Source organism: Tamandua tetradactyla, chromosome 2 (assembly GCF_023851605.1).
Source record: "Tamandua tetradactyla isolate mTamTet1 chromosome 2, mTamTet1.pri, whole genome shotgun sequence".
In the NCBI taxonomy this organism is placed as follows: Eukaryota; Metazoa; Chordata; class Mammalia; order Pilosa; family Myrmecophagidae; genus Tamandua; species Tamandua tetradactyla.
In genome coordinates, this window is record NC_135328.1 from 151,612,745 (window position 1) to 151,632,424 (window position 19,680).

The 19,680-nt window shown below is 41.8% G+C and overlaps 1 protein-coding gene across 2 annotated transcripts in view; it reads left to right on the forward strand.

Moving 5' to 3' along the window:
- Positions 1 to 19,652, forward strand: part of TMEM181 (transmembrane protein 181) — a 60,242-nt gene extending 40,590 nt beyond the window's left edge. For both annotated transcript variants that reach the window (XM_077149381.1, XM_077149382.1), the window contains 11 exons: positions 3,514 to 3,594; positions 5,320 to 5,419; positions 6,015 to 6,145; positions 6,400 to 6,491; positions 7,612 to 7,669; positions 10,617 to 10,719; positions 11,174 to 11,225; positions 13,496 to 13,578; positions 14,906 to 14,995; positions 15,933 to 15,999; positions 16,430 to 19,652. In XM_077149381.1, the coding sequence (XP_077005496.1) occupies positions 3,514 to 3,594; positions 5,320 to 5,419; positions 6,015 to 6,145; positions 6,400 to 6,491; positions 7,612 to 7,669; positions 10,617 to 10,719; positions 11,174 to 11,225; positions 13,496 to 13,578; positions 14,906 to 14,995; positions 15,933 to 15,999; positions 16,430 to 16,508 (936 nt within the window). In that variant the 3' untranslated portion in view covers positions 16,509 to 19,652. The remainder of the gene's footprint in view (positions 1 to 3,513; positions 3,595 to 5,319; positions 5,420 to 6,014; positions 6,146 to 6,399; positions 6,492 to 7,611; positions 7,670 to 10,616; positions 10,720 to 11,173; positions 11,226 to 13,495; positions 13,579 to 14,905; positions 14,996 to 15,932; positions 16,000 to 16,429) is intronic.
- Positions 19,653 to 19,680: the final 28 nt, after the last annotated feature.

Sequence of the window (19,680 nt, forward strand, 5' to 3'; positions counted from 1 at the left end):
CTTGAAAGAAATATTTATTCAATATTGTTGAATGGAGTCTTCGAGTTTTCTATATCCTTATTTATTTTCTGTCTGCAAGTTCTGTTAATTATTAAGAGGGCTATTGGAATCTGACATAATGTGAACTTTTCTATGTAAAGATCTATCAATTTTTGCTTCATTTTTTTGATAATCTAGTTACTGGGTACATAAATGTTTAAGAATGTTAGGTCTTTTTCATAGATTAACCCTTTTATTATTATAAATGACCTTCATTGTCTCTGGTAATAATTTTTGCTCTGTAATGTATTGTTCCTAATATTAATTAGTTTTAGCATGATATATATATATTTTTTCATTCCCTATAATTTAACCTGTGCCTTGCTGTGTAAAATAGGCTTCTTGTACACAGCATATAGTTGGTTTTTGCTTTTTTATACAGTCTGATATTCTCTGCCTTTTTATTGGGAATTTTAGACCATTTAAGTGAATATTTATATGATTAGGTTTCCATCTACCATCTTGCTAGCTCTTTTTTGTTTGTGCTATCTGTTCTTTGTTCCCTTTTCCTCTTTTTCTGCCTTCTTTTGGATTCACTGAATGTTTTTTCTTCTGATTCCATTTTATGTCCTTTGCTCTGGCTTATTAATACAATTGTTTGTTATTTTAAGTGTTGCCTTAGGGTGTATAATAAACACCTTTTAACTCTCCACTCTCTACTTTCAAGTGATGATACACTATTTCACATATAGTTAAGAACCTTACAGGAATACATTTTCACTTCTTCCCTCCTCACCTTTGAACTCTTTGTCATACATTTTTTTTTACATATGTTATGAAATCCTAAATACATGTTTAATTTTGTTCTAAATAGCCAACTTCTAAAAAAGATATTTAAATAATAAAAAAATTACTTTATTTTTATTCACATATTCACTGTTTCCAATAGTCTTCCTTCCTTTGTTTCAGTGTAGATCCAACTTGCCATCTACAAAAATTTTTTTTCTGCTTTAAAGGAGTTTCGTTGACATTTCTCATAGTGCACATCTGCTTGTGATGAATTCTTTCAGCTTTTGTATGCTGTAAAAAGTCTTTATTGTCAGTTCAGCTATAACAAAGATGTTCTTAAAATTCACCATGTTGTATAAATATAGTATATAAAATCATACAGTAAAAACCACAGGGTTTATGGGAAAATTGAGATCGGTGGCACAGCACTCAAAAATTTATGTGACATAAAAAATGACAGGAATGCAATAAATAGAATAGTTTTATACATCTTAAGTGGTTAGGAAATCCATACACACAACAATAAATATGGCACTTTACATGAAAAAGACCTGGAGTTTAGTTGTAGAAGCAAGTGTCAGAAATAAGTTATTGTGAGGTGGTAGAAAGATGGTTGTCAGAAATTGGACAGAAAGTTTTAACACCAGCTGTGGATGGGTGAGGCTTGTAACATACACGGTGAACTGAGGTAGATAATTGAGGCATGTGTGTCTGTTTTTGTATATTCTTGTGTGGCGTGTTTCAGCTGGGAACAGTTTTCTGTGATTAACTAGTATTTCTTGTGAAGGAAATAGTACATAATTTATATTATGCTGAAGTTGTTCCCTGATACATCAGCTGCACTGGGAAAAATTCCCATTTTCAAAACAAGTTGTTATGTGTACTTGTTTTCCCTTGGTTTTATTTGTTTGTTTGTTTTTTCCCTTGGTTTTTGAAAGGTATTTTTACTGGGTAGAAAATTCTAAGTCAGCATTTTTTTCTTACAATATTTTGAAATATTGATCCCTGTGGGTTTATAGTTTGTATCAGATTTGGAAAATTTTAGCCATTATTTCTTTAAACATACTTTTTGGTCCCCACCTCCAAGTGCAGGAACTCCAGATATGCAAATTCTAGGCTTCTTGAGGTTGTCCCACAGCTTACTGATTCCTTGTTTGTACAATAAGTTTTTTTTTCCCTCTCTTTCATTTTAGAGTTTCTAATGTCTGATATACTGTTAATCATCTCCTATGTCTCTATTAAACATTCTAAGTGTTTCACCAGCTTCTTGCTGTTTTTGAAGATTAATTTTTCTCAGCATTTTATATTTTCTTTGTTGATTTTTTTGTTTTTGTTTTTTGCATGTCTGATATTTTTTATTGAATGCCAGACATTGTTGGTTGCTGAATATATTTGTACTCTTATAAATATTCTTGAGCTTTCTTCTGGGGTGTTATTTAGTTAGTCAGAGACAGTTTGATCTTTTTGGGCCCTCCTTTTAATTTTGTCAGGTAGAACCAAAGCAGCATTTTATATATATCGGGCTAATGTTTTCCTCCCACTGAGGCAAACTCTTCTGAGTATGCTCCTGATACCCCTTTTCCTGTGAGATTTTTCTCTCTTCTTGTGGGAGCAGGCACTATTACTGGCCCTGTGCAAGCACTGGTCATTGTTCCGTCTAATCCCAAGGGAAGGCAAAGAACCACCTGAAAAGTGTGCTTAGCTAAAGTCATGTGAGGGACAATCCTTGGCAGGTATCTGAGCTTTCTCTGTTTAGCTGTCCTGTCCAGTTCTGACCCCCTTGTTTCCCCAGACTCCCAGATGTGTGTCCACAGCTCAGGAAGATCACTAAGCTGTTCCTCGGTCTCCCCGTTCCCACTTCATGGCGCAGAGGCAGTGAGAGGGCTCATCTCAGCTGTTTCCCATCCATCAGAGATCGTTGTCCTTCACTGCCTCGTGCCCAGTGTCTTGGAAACGGTTTCCTTTATTTTACTTGGTTTTTAATTTGTTTGAGGCAGGAAGGTATATTTAGACTGTTTTACTTGATCTTGTTCAGAAGTATAAATCTCAATCTGGTTTTTAAATCTTGCTCAGATGATTTTAATTATGTGCATTAGCGTGATGGGGCCCATTGGCCCAGTGCAGTGCCTTGGAGTCTAGCTGTCAGTCTGGTTGTGACAAGGTTGGAAGGGCTGCCTTCTGCCCTGCTGTCAGCCAGCAGTGCCTTCAGCCGTGGCTCACCCTCGGTTCTGCCAGGTGCACTCATGGCACGTGCGGCACCACCCAGCCAGCATGAGAGCCAGCAACTTTAATTGCAGTTTGCTTTCTTGGCTTCAGGTTCATATTTATATATTTTACTGTAAGTTTTTTTCAGAACATCTTTATATTTTTGTGTCGTTTAGAAAAATGTTTCTTTTAGTGGAAAACATTGTTTTTTCTAATAAAGAGATTGGCAAGATTAATTTTTGATGTGAGCTGTAAAATTTAAATGTTCTTATTATGATTATAGAATAATTTATCTGCCAGATTCATAATTACTATAACACCATAAGAACTTTTTTTTAACTCTTTTAATTTCTCTAATATGTAAGTTAAATGTACTCATATGTAAAATGTAAAAATTTTGGAACATGCAGGAAAGTATAAGGAAGAAAAAGTTTTTAAATTATCTATATTCTCACACTGGGAGATAAAACTATTATTAATAGTCTGGTGTGTTTCTTTTTTATACTATTTTTTAAAATTTCCCTCCCTTTTCCATTTCAGTGGAAGACATATGACCCTGCATTTTCGCAGTTGGAAGTTTGGTTCCGATTTGTCTTTGTGGTTCTTACCTTCATTGTCACTGTAAGTACCATTTGCTGACTGAGTCTGTCAGAATCCTAGCAAGGACAAATATAGTTTATGCTATGATGATGATCAAAATGTGAACCACATGGAAGCTCTGTCTGAACTTTTTTAGACACTCCATCAAATGTGCTGTATGTATGTCTGCTAGGATGCTGTAGTGCAAAAAGAATAAAAGCCCAGGTGATATGGTAACTTTTAACAAGGATTTCCATGTAATAGTAATTACACAGCACTGGCTTTTTAGTACAATTTCATCATCATTCATTGAAAACAACCATTTCATGTCCAGGGAAGGGACTTCTCCATTATTTTAAGTTTACCCTTCTCTGAAGGCCAACAGTGCATTCCTGGGGTTTTACATTTGGTAAATTATACTGGACCTTTCGGTCTCTGTCTGGGTTTGTGCAGGTATAAGGCCAAAGGGAAATGGGTCTGGAAATACAGGTTTTTGGCTCATTTGGGATCTGAGGTTTGTGTCCACAGCACACTGTAACTCTAGGGGAAAATGATTTCCCTTACCAACCGAAGAGATCCCCACAGAGACCCAGTCTGTGAAGAGAAGTACTTACGAATCGGAGGAAGAAGATGTCTGCTTCATTTAGTAGAACAGAATTCCTGACTTACTGATTCTGCAGGGTTGTACTCTGCCTTCACTGGATTCTTACCCCGGTGCTGACAGGGTGTGTCATTTGGGGACGTGCCTGCTGCTTAACAGAGGTGACTTCTCCAGTTGCCACCCCAGGATGCTTTGGCACTTAGCAGGCTAACTCTGAGGAAGGACACAGATGGTGGTGGTTTGTGGGGTATGGCTGGGTAGGCAGGACACAATCACTGGAATAGACGGAAACTTGGAGGGTACAATGCTCAGGCCAAGCCAGGGGCCTCAGAACCCCAGCCGTTCCCTGAACGTAGCAGATAAAAGTGGAAAACTGACATTGCGATTTGGTCCTTGCTCCTTCTTGATTTCTGCTGCTACCCTCTTGGGCCCAAGGGGGTGATAGTCAAGGCCCTTAAGTGTGTTCTGAAGAGAAGCATGCCTGAGCCTCGTCACATGACTTGGACTGGGGGAAATAACCAATCAGCCTAAGTAACCCGGATTGCCTAGAAAATTAATTGGTTTATGCCAAGTTACAGGAAAAAACTCAGGCTACAAATCACGAAATAGTTTTAAAACAGTTTAAAGAAACATCTCCCATGGGCCCAGGGTGCCTTCTTCAGGGGGGTTTTTTGAAAATAGACCCACTCTCAGCCCATGGCCGTAGGCCTTGCTACCTGGTGCCCTCCTTAAGAGCTGGTGCCACCTTGAAGTTTCAGGACCAGGAGGGTGTGGGATCCGCACAAATGGCCTTTGCCCAGGGGGCGTTTTCCTCTGTGCTGGCCTCTTCTGGGAGCAACCTGCTGCAGAAGAGGGGCTAAGGAGTGGGGCTCTTTTCTTTTCCAGATGATATGGCCATTATATTCCTGGGTCCTTCTGTGCCCTTGCGAGAACAGTTAGTGAACCCCTCTTATCTAAGGCTCCTTTGCAGCATTTCTACCCTCTTACCTCAGTTGTCATTGGTCACCTCTGGGACCACCTTAGCTCAACCAGGATTTAACTCAGCAGGCCTGACACTAATTACCTAGATTGTAGAGTTGGGAAGACTTAGCTTTCTAAGGAAGCAGGATGTATGCAAAGAGGACCCCACCTCCGTCAGTGACTGGTGAGCCCAATTTGATTTGCAGTGTCTGTTTGCACATTCCCTACGGAAATTCTCCATGCGGGACTGGGGAATCGAGCAGAAGTGGATGTCCATTCTTTTGCCTCTGCTGCTACTTTATAATGGTAGGTGCCATTTTTATTTTGGAATCTTTCCCCTTAAAATTTAAAGATGAAAGGAATCTTAAAGGTCGCCTAGTCTCAAAGCGCTCCAGAAATAGCCTGCTGGTACCCCCATAAGGAATGTCTACCCTTCTGTTCCTCAGCTCCCCATGAGTGATGTTTCCCCAAGATGTGGCAGATGCCTGGGATCTTTAACAAATACGTGACTGTTCTGGTAGTTAGAACTTGGAATTGCTACAGACACAGCAGTCTTGGAATTTGGCTGAAGGTGGCCAAGCACTGCTGTCTGTTCCTCTTTACCTGCTCCAAAAAGTATTTGCTTCCAGCGCTGAAGCAGGAGGAATTCTCAGGCCTGCAGGGAGGAGCTGATGGTGGGAGCATACGGCTCTCTGTAATGCTTTCAGAGCAATCTGTTTGTTAGCTTTTAGGTGTTTTGAAAAACAAAATACCCTTGGGTTCACTAACTTTCCTTTGGCTCTGACCCAGGGAGAACCAGGTAGTGAGTTCTGAGCCTTCCCTCCCAAGGGAATGGGGTACCCTTTGCTGGGTGACATGGAGTCCCATTTTGGTTTATGCATTTCTGCCTCTCGTGTTGCAGATCCTTTCTTCCCCCTCTCCTTTCTGGTGAACAGCTGGTTCCCAGGGATGCTGGACGATCTCTTCCAGTCCATGTTTCTGTGTGCCTTGCTCCTCTTCTGGCTGTGTGTGTACCACGGCATCCGGGTCCAGGTAGGCTCTGCGGAGAGAGCTTAAGATGTAGTCCTCCCTTCCCAGACTCCCATGGTTGCTTCTTCACTCTTGGGGGACTTAATTCTTACAGAGGAATTTATCCTTGACAATCTGTCTTCAGCCTCATGCTAAATAGAAGAATGCGTGTTACATAGAAATGATTGGAGTGTGTCTAATATGGAATATCAGGGGTCATTGTGTTGCTGGAATTACTAACTTGGTTTTTTGTATTTTCTTCTTTTTTTGCTCGTTAGGGAGAAAGAAAGTGTTTAACTTTCTATTTGCCTAAATTGTTTATCGTTGGACTATTGTGGCTGGCTTCTGTTACTCTAGGAATATGGCAAACGTGAGTAATTTTATTATGTGTGAAATTTCAGTGATGAAAAGCATTTAACAGTGGTGGACAGATTAAAAGTCTCACTGTATTTTGTGAAATCATCTGAAAGGGAATATGTCAGCTAGTGTTTCAAGAGTTGGTAGTATGACTTAAAGTGAGGAATTCGTCTTTGCTTGTAGGGCTTGTAGAGATATTAACCATTCCACGAGTCTAAGCTGGAAAAGGACAAAGACTGTCACTGCTAAAGATTTTTCCTTTTCATTTCCAAGACTTAGAAATGATGCTCAGATTGGGTCCTGGCTCTCCATAGACCCTCTCAGTTTTAGATTCTCCTTTCACTTGCACCTATAAACCTTCCATCCTTACACTGGCTCCCAAAGATTCTTTTTGTTAGTATTTGTGCCGTGTGGTACTGCAGCAGAAGTCTAATGTATCAACAGCCTGATTCCCCTGTGTAGGATTTTCCCAAAGCAGTTCCCTTCCAGGTGGTGTGATTTTGGTGACTGGCATGCCCGACTCGCCCTACGTGACCAGTGTGATGCTGGCACCTGCCTCTCATTATCCCCACCTCTCTGTGCCTACATGCTCCTGCTCACCTGTCATCTCAGCTGCCCATTTCCATCTTGAAAAGGAATTTCATGGAAGTCTATGTTTACTCTTACTGCTTCCTTGATACACCCTCATCTATTGCATAGTGCCTGCATGTGCCATTAAAAGATGCTTGGAACAGCTGTCAGAATTGCAAGAGAAAGATCTATGTAGGGATTTTTATGAAGAAAAATACAGCATTTTTCTGTGAGGGCAACTTCACAACACTGATAACTCTGGGTACATAGTCATTTAGTGGTGTGTCTCCTTTTTAAATGTGAAACGAAACAACCTTATAAATCTAGGATTGCCTCTTTTTTAAAACTCTTTTTATTGTATAGTATATATTCAAAGCAAAGAAAGAAGAAAGCAGTAATTTTCAAAGCACTCTTCAATACGTAGTTGCAGAACAGATCTAGGATTGCTTTTTAAAAATTCTTTACTGTTGGTTAGTAAGTAGTTTACATTAAAAAGTAAAAAAAAGAAAAAAAAGCAAAGCCAGTTATTAATCTGTAATTTTTAAAATAAAATTGTTTCGTAGAGTTAATGAATTACATGATCCGACATACCAGTATCGAGTAGACACAGGAAATTTTCAGGTAAGGATAATTAATGAAGCTTGAGGATTTTTTTCTAAGTACTGTTTTATACAATTACTGAATTTTATCACTTCAATTGTACTGTTGACCTGAGCTTGCCTAACAGGCTATTTGAAAAAACTATAGAAAGTTCCTGGTGGGAGAATTTTCTGGAAAATATGATTGAGTTGTATTAAAAAAAGTAGACTTTTTAAAACAGTTTTTTCCCTCTGTGCTTAGAGGGCCCTGTGCTTGGTTTAATATTCTGCAGTCACCGTCCTGGAATTCTTAATATCTTTTGAACGAGGGGTCCGACACTTTTATCTTACCCAGTACCCTGCAAATTATGCAGCAGGTTCTGAGTGTGGCTTTTTCTCAGATCCTCCAAGTTGTCAAAGACGCCCCCTCTCTGTCTTACAGGGTCCGCCCTCCCTGGGCCCAGCTGCCAACCCCCCACATGTGCACTCAGTGCTGAGAGGCAGCAAGAAGCCCAGTGCAGGAGCTGGGAGTTCGAGACCCCTTCTGCTTACTCACAGGCAGTCCTTGGAGGTCCCTGGCATGCAGAAAGGAGGGATTTTTCTGCAGCAGAGATTTGAATCGTGACCTTAGTTGAAGTTTAGCATTTCTCACTTTGGCTTTACAGAGCTTCCCGTGTCATTAATAAAATTAGTAATTCTTTGTAGACGCCTTGAAAAGATGTTTAACTTGACCATAGATATATGCCTGATTCCTTTTTTTTTTTTTTTTTTTTAGCAATTCAGGCATTTTTTTAATGACTGAATTGTTCATTCTTTTTATTTTTTTCATCCTTAAACTTTTTATTTTGAAAGGATTTCAAACTTACAGAAATTGTCTGGTTCTTAACTAAAATCCAATAATAGGAGCATGCCAGTAGCCCTTACATTTCGTTGTTGATAAGTTCAAGGATTTTTGAAAGTCTCTGGATATAAAACTTCTGAATAACATGTCATGGTCCTTGCCCTCAAAGAATTTATGCCTTGTTAGGGAATACAGCCTTGGAAAATAAGAGACCAGTATAAAAGACTGTACAGTTTTCTGCCACCTGAATGTTATTTTGTGCCAGTGGGTTATGGACAGTGAAAAGTCAGGAAATAGAGAGGTCCGAGGGGTTTAAACTATTAAGGAGGAGGAAGTCTTTTATTTGCATTTTTTCCTTTTGTTGGGTTTTACTTAGTTTTATGTAAAATGCTTTAATCTGTTTTTTTTTTTGTGTTTTTTTTTTTGAGGGGTAGGGAAGGACTGTACCTTGAACTGGAGAGGAACACTCCAGGCCAGAGAAGCGAAACACTGCTCAAGGGCTGCGTGGGGAAAGCACTGGGTGGGGGGAGGGAGGGAGGGAGAAAGGGGACAGAGCATGCAGAGCCTGGCAGTTGGGCTGGCTCCTCCCAGGATGTGGGGAGACCATGCTGGGGAGAGGCTGGACGGGAGCTGGGCTTGGGAAGGAAAGTTGAATACCTGGAGGAGGTTTGGAGGTCATGTCATCTGGAGTATGAGGAACTCAGAGGAGGCTTTTCTAGGTTGGGGTGGGAGTGACACTGAAGGAATGGAGCAGAAGGAACTGCTTTGGCACGTACTGCAGGGGTGAGTCCACAGATCCTGGGACAATCACATGTTAGGCTACTGGTCGACCTTTACTCCCAGATTTAGATGAAATGTAGCAATTCAGGCAAAAGTTTCCTCAAACTTTTTGGTAAAAAAAAAGTGACTTTTTGTTACTTGTCGCCCAAAGCCTTTGTCTGTAACAGTCCCTCAGTTTTTATGTGAGGAAACTGAGGGGGAGGTAGTAGGAATTGCCCTCTTTCACCCATCTGGGAGCAGCCACCGGGCCAGGGCTCTGTGTCCCAGGTGGCCCGAAGTCTGTGACTGTAGAGTGAGGTTCCCTTACCATGGTTGTCCCTGGCCGTGGTGGTCCCTGGCTGCAGTGGTCCCTGGCTGAGTGTCTCCTCTCAGTCAGGCTGTGGGGGAAAGCCAGTGGCTAGGTGGCTCCCACATCATCATCTCCTTTCCAGAAAGGACTGACCAAGTGGCCACAGTCTGTTACTAAAGCAAACATTGCAGAAACCTGAGACTTCTAGGATGCTAAAATGCTGAGAGACCCACAGCTTTGTAGTCCAAACCCTTTGGTTTTACAGTGGAGACAGTAAAGCCCAGACTAAAGTCACAGCTGGTGGTAAGGCAGAAACAGAATCTGGGTGTCCTGCCTCAGTTGCTTGCTCCACGCTGTGCACCAAGAGCAGAATTCTGAGAGGAAGGCAAGGGGCTAAGATGAAGGGGTCAGCGTGAAGGAAAGCCCCACAAGGACCCTTAGTGCTTCAGGCCATTCCCACCCCTCTTCCAGAGCCCCAGCTCTCTCAGAACTTGCTGGTGCTTGCCTCCTGTATCAAAACTGCTAACTGCAGAAGAAAGGGTGTTTTCCCCTGCAACAAAATTACAGAATTGTGTGTTCAACCCCTTTGTTGTACAGACAAGAAATCTGAGGTCCAGAAAAGATGAGAGTGTTACGATCTGATCCAGGATTCTTTCTTTGACTTGTGCCATCATCCTCCTAACAGGACAAGGAACCAGGTTCTCTCGCCAGGGGACAGAGACAGACAGTGGCCACTGGCATTTATTGAGCACCAACTGTGTGGAGGCAGTGTGCCAAGAGTATCACATGCTCCAAGCGAGGAGCATCTCACATGTAATGGGAGGAGTTTGGGTTCTTACAAATCTGGTCAGCAAAAGATGAGGGTCCTGTCCAGGTGAACTGCCTGTGTCCCCAGAGAGACAGGAGGATGTGCTGCAATCAAAGAAAGGTCGAAGGGACTGGGGCACTTTCTTGTTCTGCTTTGTGAAGTGAGCTTCAGTGTCTCAGGCCTTCTAAGGATTTCTGAGCTTCCTGTTGGTGGTGGCTGTAGAAGGGGAGGAGTCCTGTTCTTTCCTCAAGCACCGTCTCATTTCCTTCTAGGGGATGAAGGTTTTCTTCATGGTGGTGGCAGCCGTGTACATTTTATACCTTCTGTTCTTGATAGTGCGGGCTTGCTCGGAGCTGCGTCACATGCCTTACGTAGGTAAGCACTGCCGGGCATGCTGCCAGAATGGGTTTCCCAGCCCGTGTCCCGAGAGGGACTGGAGTCTCATTTTGAGAAGTCTTATCCTGAGGAGATTCATCCTCTTTACCCCAGCCTAGGGACTGGTACCTTGGGTCCCTGGGGAGGAGCCCCGGCAAGTGTGAGTGAATAATCTGGGACGATTTCCACGTGCTGGTTACGTTGTCGCCAGAATTGGCCCCAGCAGAGTCAGGCTCATCAGCCCGATCTCGTGGGGCTCTTACTCTCCATATTTTTGACCCTGGGACGGTGAGGACAGCATCTCTCCCATCCCCACAGAGGTTTAAAGTGCAGAAGGAAGAGGGTTTTTCTGTTCAGGGGGCATTGCTTTGTTTTTGTTTTTATTTTTAGGATCTGTGACATGAGAGTGGAATTTACTTCCAAAGTTTAATGGGATTATTTATTTCTTTTTCAGACCTCAGGTTAAAATTTTTGACTGCATTGACCTTTGTGGTGCTTGTCATTAGGTAAGAAGACTTCATTTCTTGAAAGAAGCAAAGCTATGAGTTTTTATATTGCTATCACAAACCTTTTTTTCTCTCATTTTGAGGGGTTGATTTCATGGTCTTTCCCCAGCCTGTCCTCATATTCATCCGGCCAGAGGGCCTCTCACCTGGGGTGGGTGGCTGGGGCACGAAGCCCGTATACTGGGCAGGAGGGCAGCTGTTTCTGCTGTACGTGCCCAGGGAAGCGGAGAGCATGAACACATGGCCAGGAGCCATCAGAGCTGACTTCTTACCTGGCACTTGCCTGAGTCTCATGTACGAGTAGCATATGCAGTTGAACTTCTTGCAGAAAATTAGAATACCATGAGACCTACCTATCACCTTAGAATCCTTTTGGATCCTAAGAAGCCCGAGGAGGTCTTTTTGTTTGAATTCAGCACAGCACTTGGCATTTGCGCAGCAGCACTGCTGGTGCTGAGGTGGGAGGGCCATGGTCCTCTTGGGAAGGAGACTGTGCCAGGAGGACGCCCCACCTGAGGAGCTCCCCTTGGGTGGGTGCTGCAGACCTAGCTGCTGGTGGTGCTGGCCTTTTGATGAGGAAGGGACAGGGCCTGGGGAGTTGTTCTTTTGAACAAACTCCAGATAATTGTTTGCTTATTTATGGTTTGTCTCTTTCTTCTGAGATGAAAATCCAGAGCGAAAAAAATCTGGTGATCTGCCTTTCTCTTTTGGTGGTTTGGATTGCAACTGGGTATCAGCACCTTTTCCTGTGCAGGGGGTCAGATGCAGCCCTCTGGGACAGGCCTCTTGGAGACCGGCTCCCCACCGGGCTTCACCCGCCCATTCTGGGGGTCCCCAGGTGTTCGGGCTGTGAGGACTCCTCTAAACACCCCCATCGGTTCCCCAGCCTCCAGGCGTAGTGAACAGTGCCTAGGGAGATGCGTGAATCAGCATGAACCTTTATGTGAGCTTGAATTGTTACCCATAACAGCATACAAATTCACTTAAAGTAATAGTACCTTGTTTTACCTTATTCAGCCTCTTTTTAGTACTTGGTGCACATGTTGTCTTTCTGTCACTTCTCAGCTCCCTCACACAGATGCTCCTCTCACACACCTCACACCCCCTCACACTTCCCTCTCTACATACACACCCTCATCCTCCCTCACACACACCCCTCACACCTCCTCGTATCCCCTCACACACACTCCCACATCCCCCCACACACTCTTCACCTCAGGGAGTCCGTAGTTAGAGCTACTGTTTATCTTGGAAGTTATGCTTTTGTGATCTCTCTTCATGTAAATTTTGAAGGGGATTCATTTATTTACTCAAGAAATATTTATTGAGTGCCTATACTGGTGAACAGACAGGCTGCCCCTGTGCGTGCTGTTTATTTTCTAATGGAGAAAGACAGGTGATAAATGAGTAAATAAATGGCACGGATGCCAGAATAAAAATAGGACAGAGAGAAGTGACAGTGGCAGGAGGGAAGCAGATGCTTTAGATGGGGGGAAGGGGAGCAGGAAACCTCTCTGAGGAGGGGACATTTGACCTGAAGCCCAAGTGACAAGAAGGCTGAGCCTTGGACGCCTCTGGGCGGTGGGACAGCAGGCACAGGCCACATTCAAGGTCAGTGTGGCTGGAGCAGGGCTGGGGAAGCCTGGGCTGGGCGGGCTCTGCAGGCCACCGTGGGCATTTGGGTTTTATTCTCAGTCACGGGAGCCTCTGGAGGATTTTATGTGATCTAGTTGACTTTTTTATTGAATAATCAGTGTGGCAGCCAGGTGGAGGCTAGACCCCACCAGGGAGGTAAGATGAGAGCAGGAGTCCCAATCAGGAGACTGTCGGGGTTTTTCTGGAGAGCCAGTGTTGGCTGTGGAGGTAAATGCCTAAATCCCCTCCTAACCAAATATATCAATGGGCATGTATCTGGCTCAGAGTCATATTGCTTCTGTCACTGTGTCACTTGCCCGAGGCTGTGGGAGTATAACGGAGAAGCAGACTTTTCTCAGGCAGCTAATAATCTGGTGGAGGAGACGGTCTTGAAAGCATAAATTAAGAGAGAAGAGACTTTTGATACTGTCCATGTCAGGGTTAACTCATTGTGTTCCAGCAGCTGACCAATTTCTAGTCCTCCTAGAACAGACCAAAAAAAACCAGAGGCAGGGAGTGCATGTGTATGAAGTGAAATAATAGTGGGTAGAATGTAAGTGTTAATGGATGAGTATAATAATGTATGTGAAGTTGATGATGTTTTCTATATTTTTACTGTCTTCCTTTTTTTCCAGCATCATCATCCTTTATTTAAGGTTTGGAGCACAAGTATTACAAGACAATTTTGTAGCTGAACTGTCAACTCACTACCAGAATTATATCCTTTTAATTGGGAAACCTCAGATTTTAAGGGTTCATTCTACATCCAGGATTAGAGTTGTAGGTTTATGAATATCAGGAAGAGGCAGACAGCTCTTAGGCTCTGGAGACCTGCGGGGACCTTGCATTTACTGTCCTGGTCTGTGCTGACTGCTTAACACATGCTGTCGTTTGATCCCTAGTACAGCCTGTGAAGGGAGCCAAGGTTACTTCTTTAAGTTTGCGGGGTTAAGAACCTCCCTGGGGTCATTTACTCTGACCCAGGGACTCCTGAGAACCAGACCCTTTCTTTATGCTTCATTGCTTCCTCTCAGCAGGACAGAACTGGACAGACATGTGAAACCCAGCCAGGGTTCCAGGCTCACAGCAGCCTGGAGCTGTCGGTCATTTCACTGAGGGGTATCAAAGAGTCTAACTGAGCATCCTCTCTACCCATTTGGCATCTCTATTACTGTAACCCCCGTGTATAAAAATGTAGTTTCTTTTCGTTGTGATAATCATGAATAGTTTAAGCCTCAGTGTCTCAGGAAAGACTCATAACATATAGGGACTGTCGTCCATTCCTATGCCATATGTGGGGTCAGAGGGGTGAGGGGGGTAAGGATTGTTGCTTTATGTGCTGAACTGACCATTTTCCAAAGAATGCTGGGTCCAGTCTGTGCATTTTACTACCCCTGCAATGATGGAAGCCATCGGGGACACCTGGGAAATAAACCTTTAAATCATGGATGCATGCTTTGGGGCCTCTTAATTCCTTAGAATGAAGGCACAAGCTTTCAATTTTTTGTGATTGAATTTCACAGTAAGCTTTTTATCAGTTTCTCAAAGGGGTCTGTCATCTAGAAAGGTTAAGAACTACCAGTTTGAGAGCTTATTTCAAATTCTGCATCTCATTGTGTTAAGAGGACTTACTCAACTAGAATCCCGTGGTTTTCATGCCGTTGGCATAGAACTTGATCTGTCAGTCCTGCCAATGGGCACTGGGTAGTTAGGAGGCCGCCCCCCTTCCCCACCTCATTCCCTAGCACGGTCTTGGGAAGTCCAAGTTTCCAAGGAGGGAGCCTGATCTCTGCTGGTATGATAGGTCATGGTTTACCTGTGATTTACTGTGACCTTGAAAAATTGTTGCACCCCTCTGATGGTGAAATTGGAATACAGCATGCTAACAGTGGGCTTATGGAAGCCGCCATGTGCTGGCTAGATTTTAGCACTAGAAAGAATCACCTGGTGAACAGGTGGAACAGCCAGACTTAGAAGCAAAGGCGCGATAAATCCAACCTTTATGTCCCCAGGACTGCATATCTCCCTTGACTGGAATTCTTCACCAGTGGAATTCTTATCTTTCTATGGCTTGTTGAACTTTTATCTCTACACCTTGGCCTTCGTGTATTCTCCATCGAAGAATGCTCTGTACGGTAAGCCACCCTGGGGTCTGGCTTACTGTTAGAAAACTTAAACAGCAGAACCTACTTGCTAGGTTTTTCATTAATGTTGGGCACCACAATTCACCGTGCCTTCTCTTTCAGTGAATTCAAGGTAATTTAAGTGGCAAGCTCTAGGCTTTAGTTAGAACACTGCATTTGCTGAACCTGTATTGTATTGTTCTGCACAAGATGACAGGCTTTATGCCCATCAGCCCTCTGCCCCAGGAAATAAAGTCTGCTGAGTTTTAGGGCCAAACTATTAAAAATAAAGCCAGAAGGTACCAAAACAGACAAACAAACCAAACCCACCTCTCACACAGGAAATTAAAAGGATGAGCACTTCCTGGACAGAGGCAAGGGATATATTGTTAGATTTCAGTATCATCACATGACACTTCATATTGCTCGTGAGTTTCCAAAGCACTTTCTTTGTGCAGTGTCTCATTTGATCTTCATAGCAATTTGATGCTAAAGGTATAATCAACCCCACTTTACAGAGGAAGAACTTAGACATGACTTGCTGCAGGTCCAAGGTCTGGCAAGAAGCAGGGCAGACAGAGCCGGTTTCCTGAGTCCTCTTTTTCCTTCCTTACTCCCTATCTGCACCTGGGAGAAAGGAACTAGCATCTCAGGACCTCCGAGGCCGGTCACATTGGTGGGCTCCAACCTGTGCCTGGACTTTCAGGCAGGCTGAGTTCATCTACTCAACAACCCTGTGAGGTAGATGGTATTATCTCTGCTTTGTAGTTGAGGACATGAGCTCACAGGATGAAATCATTGGTTCAGGTTCACATGGATAATAAATGGTGGAAGCTGGGATTTGAACTCAGCCCTTTCTGACTTTGATCCTTTTTTTCAGGACAGGGTCTGGCCTCCTCAGAATAATATTATGAATTGCTCAAGATAAAAATGCTTTTGTTGGTTTCAGAGTCCCAGTTGAAAGACAATCCTGCATTTTCCATGCTGAATGACTCAGATGATGATGTGATCTATGGGTAAGTCTCTGTCTCCTGAAGGAGATCTCACGGGGGGCCGTAGCCTTGTTTTTTGCGTTTACTGAACCAAGGGGTAATCATTCTAAGATGATTTTCAGGGTATTCTACTACTTCACCTAGAAGTATCATGTGATTCCATGGTTTTCCATTTTCATCTTTTCAGGCTTAGATTTAATGGCATTCCTTTTTGCTCAATATCTAAATTGAGTGGTGATCACAAGAACAGTTCCTTCTGGACTGATAGGGTCCCCGTAATTGGTGGGGGTGGGGAGGCGGGAGGGAGAGGAAGAATGTGCAGCATCAGCCGACAGTGGAAAATCGAGAATGAAGCTGTGAAATGAATTCTTGGTAGAATGGCAAGTCATTGTGACAGAGAAGAAATGACGAGCTGTCAAAATCAGCATGGTATCAAAGATGTCTTTTGTAATAGGAGTGACTATGAAGAAATGCCTCTGCAGAACGGCCAGGCCATCCGGGCCAAGTACAAGGAAGAGTCGGAGAGTGACTGACTTGCCAGAGTGGCAAGACTTCGAGGAACCGGAACATTTTTCTCCAGTGACCATTCCCTGCCCCCCCCAACCCCCGTACCTGCTTATATTCAGACATTTTCTTATAAGCAAAGATTTCCTGTTCCTTGTTTGTTTACATATTTAAAACAATGAAAACCAAAACTGAGGGCAAATTTAAATGTTGGACCAGATTTATTGCCAGGGTGGCTACGTTTATTTGGGAAGGAGAGGTGCTGACAAAAAAGATCCAATAGCCAGATCTTTTTTTTATATACAAAGATTTTAAATGAAAAATAGCATATTTTCAGTGGCGAGAGGGAAATTACCTGTTTTTATTAGAAAGAATTATGTACTTTGGTTTTTTTCATAATTCACTAATTGCAAGTACACATGAAACACTTAAGACTAAGGTGCATAGCAGGGCACCTCTTGCTCCCTGCCCTTCCCGCCCACAGTACTGTTTGACCCTTTACACTTAATGGGAAACCTGTCTGTCCCGTGGTTGCCACAGAAGGGCAGCCCAGCACAGCTGAGCACGAAAGGCTCTACTACTTAAATGACTGCTAATTGAGATTGTGTCCTGTGATACATGAGTTATGGCTCATAAGGGGATTGGTTGATGGGCAGTTCACCTGCACGAAAGCAAAAGCAGTGGTGTGGTGGAGTGCTAATGAGGGTTTAATAAGGAAAGGCTAAGATAATTTATAAGTTGCCAACTCCAGTGGGAGAGGTATTGCTTCTATGCAGTTTTTCAAGAACGTATGTTCTTGTGTGTATCTGTGTGTGTGGCTGGGGAGGGGAACAGGGTAACTGTCACAACTCCAATAAATAGTACTTTCTACAGTGCTATTAAAACATGGCATTCCTTAGAGCTTTTTTTTTTTAACAAATGATTGGTCTGATTCTTTCTTGCCCAGTTTTTCACTTTCACATTTGGAAACTAGATGAAAAGAAAGCAAAACATACTAAACAGGTCATGAAAAACATCATTGGTGAAGGTAAATGGTTTGGAAATCATTCCCTATTCTCTGTGTTTCACATGATGGTCAGGTAAACAGAATAATTGCTTGGTGGAAAAGGTTTCTTTTGTTGCTGGGTCTGTAGCATCATCGAAGGCCCAAGCCGAGTTGCCTGTTTCTTTCGTCAGAGATTAAATATGGAAGCCTGGTATAGATACCTCCTTTGTTTTTCCTTTGACATACACACTAATGTCTCTTTAACTATTAACATAAATTGTAAACATCTTTTCTGATGCCATCATGGCAAATACACAAGTACAGAATATGATTCCACTCTGCGAACAGCACCTACATTTTCTTCATCTATGCATTAACTCTCAAATTACTATTCACAGCTAAAAATTATAATCCCCTTTAGTTCTGCTGGACCTGTGAGGCAATTCATATGGACCCCTTAGTATCTTACTTTTTAACTCAAACTTCAATAATGTACCTTATGGACTCCATTTACATTGTTTTGTTTTTTTAAAAAAACCTTGTAAATAGGAATGTTTGAAATAAAACAACTATTATTGCAAGGGTAATTCAAGTTTACATCACTTTTACATTGGCATTGGTATGATTACTTGCTTCAGTATGTTGGAAAAATATTGTTATCAAGTTTTATAATTTCTAAATACTATAAATAATTTAATGTAAACTAATGAAATTTATGCTGATCTGTGATATAGTTTACAAATTTTATTTATGTCCTTTATGATTTGGAATGCTGTTATTTATCAGTAAATGTAAAATATTTGAGGCATTTAGCTGAACGTATTAGAAGTTTTAAAAAATAGTCATTGTTTTCAAGTGTAATTATAAACTGATGACTGGTATCTTCATACTGTAACTCTTCATGGCATCAAGTCAATGAAATTAAAAATATGAGAGTATTTATTTAACTTTTATGTAGCTAAGTTGGAAACCAGAAAAACTACAATGGACAGTACTTAAGGGGAAAATTGTTATTTAAATCATGCATTTTCAGTTTCCATGATGTATCATATATATAAATCAGTCGTATTATATGCTCCATGTAAAATGTGCTTAAAGTATATAGCCCTTAGTCTGTAGACTATGTGCCATAAGTTACTAGGTTAAAATATGATCTGCCAGAAACTTGACAGTAGCAAGGAAAAAAACATTTTTTGGAGTTTTACAAACTTAAATTACCAAGTCAAAGGGCTGACTTGAGTTCTTTCATGGTAATAACTTGAATAACATCATCTTCTGGATAACTTTTTTATACCAGTCCAGTCTAGGAGAAGCCTGTAAGATGATCATAGGTATTAACGGTTTCCCTAGGGACAGCTTCACTATCCATGTGGATAATAGGTCTGCTTGATTTATTATTAAATCATTACAGCAGTAAAGTGATAGTTTTCTCTCTTTTAAGCCCTGTTTGAAAGGCTAGAGAAGGGGATAGATAAAAGATATTCAAGGTTTGTTAGGTTCTTACTGTACATAGTTGGAGTTTGCAAAAACGTTTAGATACATTATGTAAATCCAATCATTATAATAGACAGGGTATAAGACAAATGTGAAGTATTTCATGACTGAAAGTTTCATTATGCTAAATAGGTTATCACATGGTCAGTAACTTAGTCCTCAATCCTTTTCACAGGAAAAAAAACAGAAGCTTATAGAGGGATGATTAACTATCAACATCTAGTAAAAACTAGACTTGGAAACACTAAAGTATATTTGTGCATATTGAGTTACAAGAAATCAGTTAGTTGCCTTAGAGGTTAGACTTTTGGGAAAAAAACGTGCAAATCTTTTTCCCTGGGCCAAAGGGGAATTGCTTTAGTCTATGAAATCTCGTTATCCTGTTTTTGACATGTTTTAGATATACCGATAAGTATACCATACTATGAAACACAGAAGGATGTTCTGCTACTGAAAACTGCCTTTTACAAAAACATTGTAAGTATTTGTAAAATAAACACTTAACTTTTAGCTAAAAGAGAGAATTATGTATTATATTATGGAGCTGTGCCAATGGCACACACATACCACCTGATCACAGAATGATCATTATAATTAGCCAGGTAAAAGTCAATAAATATTTATGTTTGGGAATGGCTTTATTCTGAGACTACCTTTCTGGTAAATGTTAATAAATTTTAATATTCTATCCTAATATGTGTATCTTCATTTCTGTGTGCTCT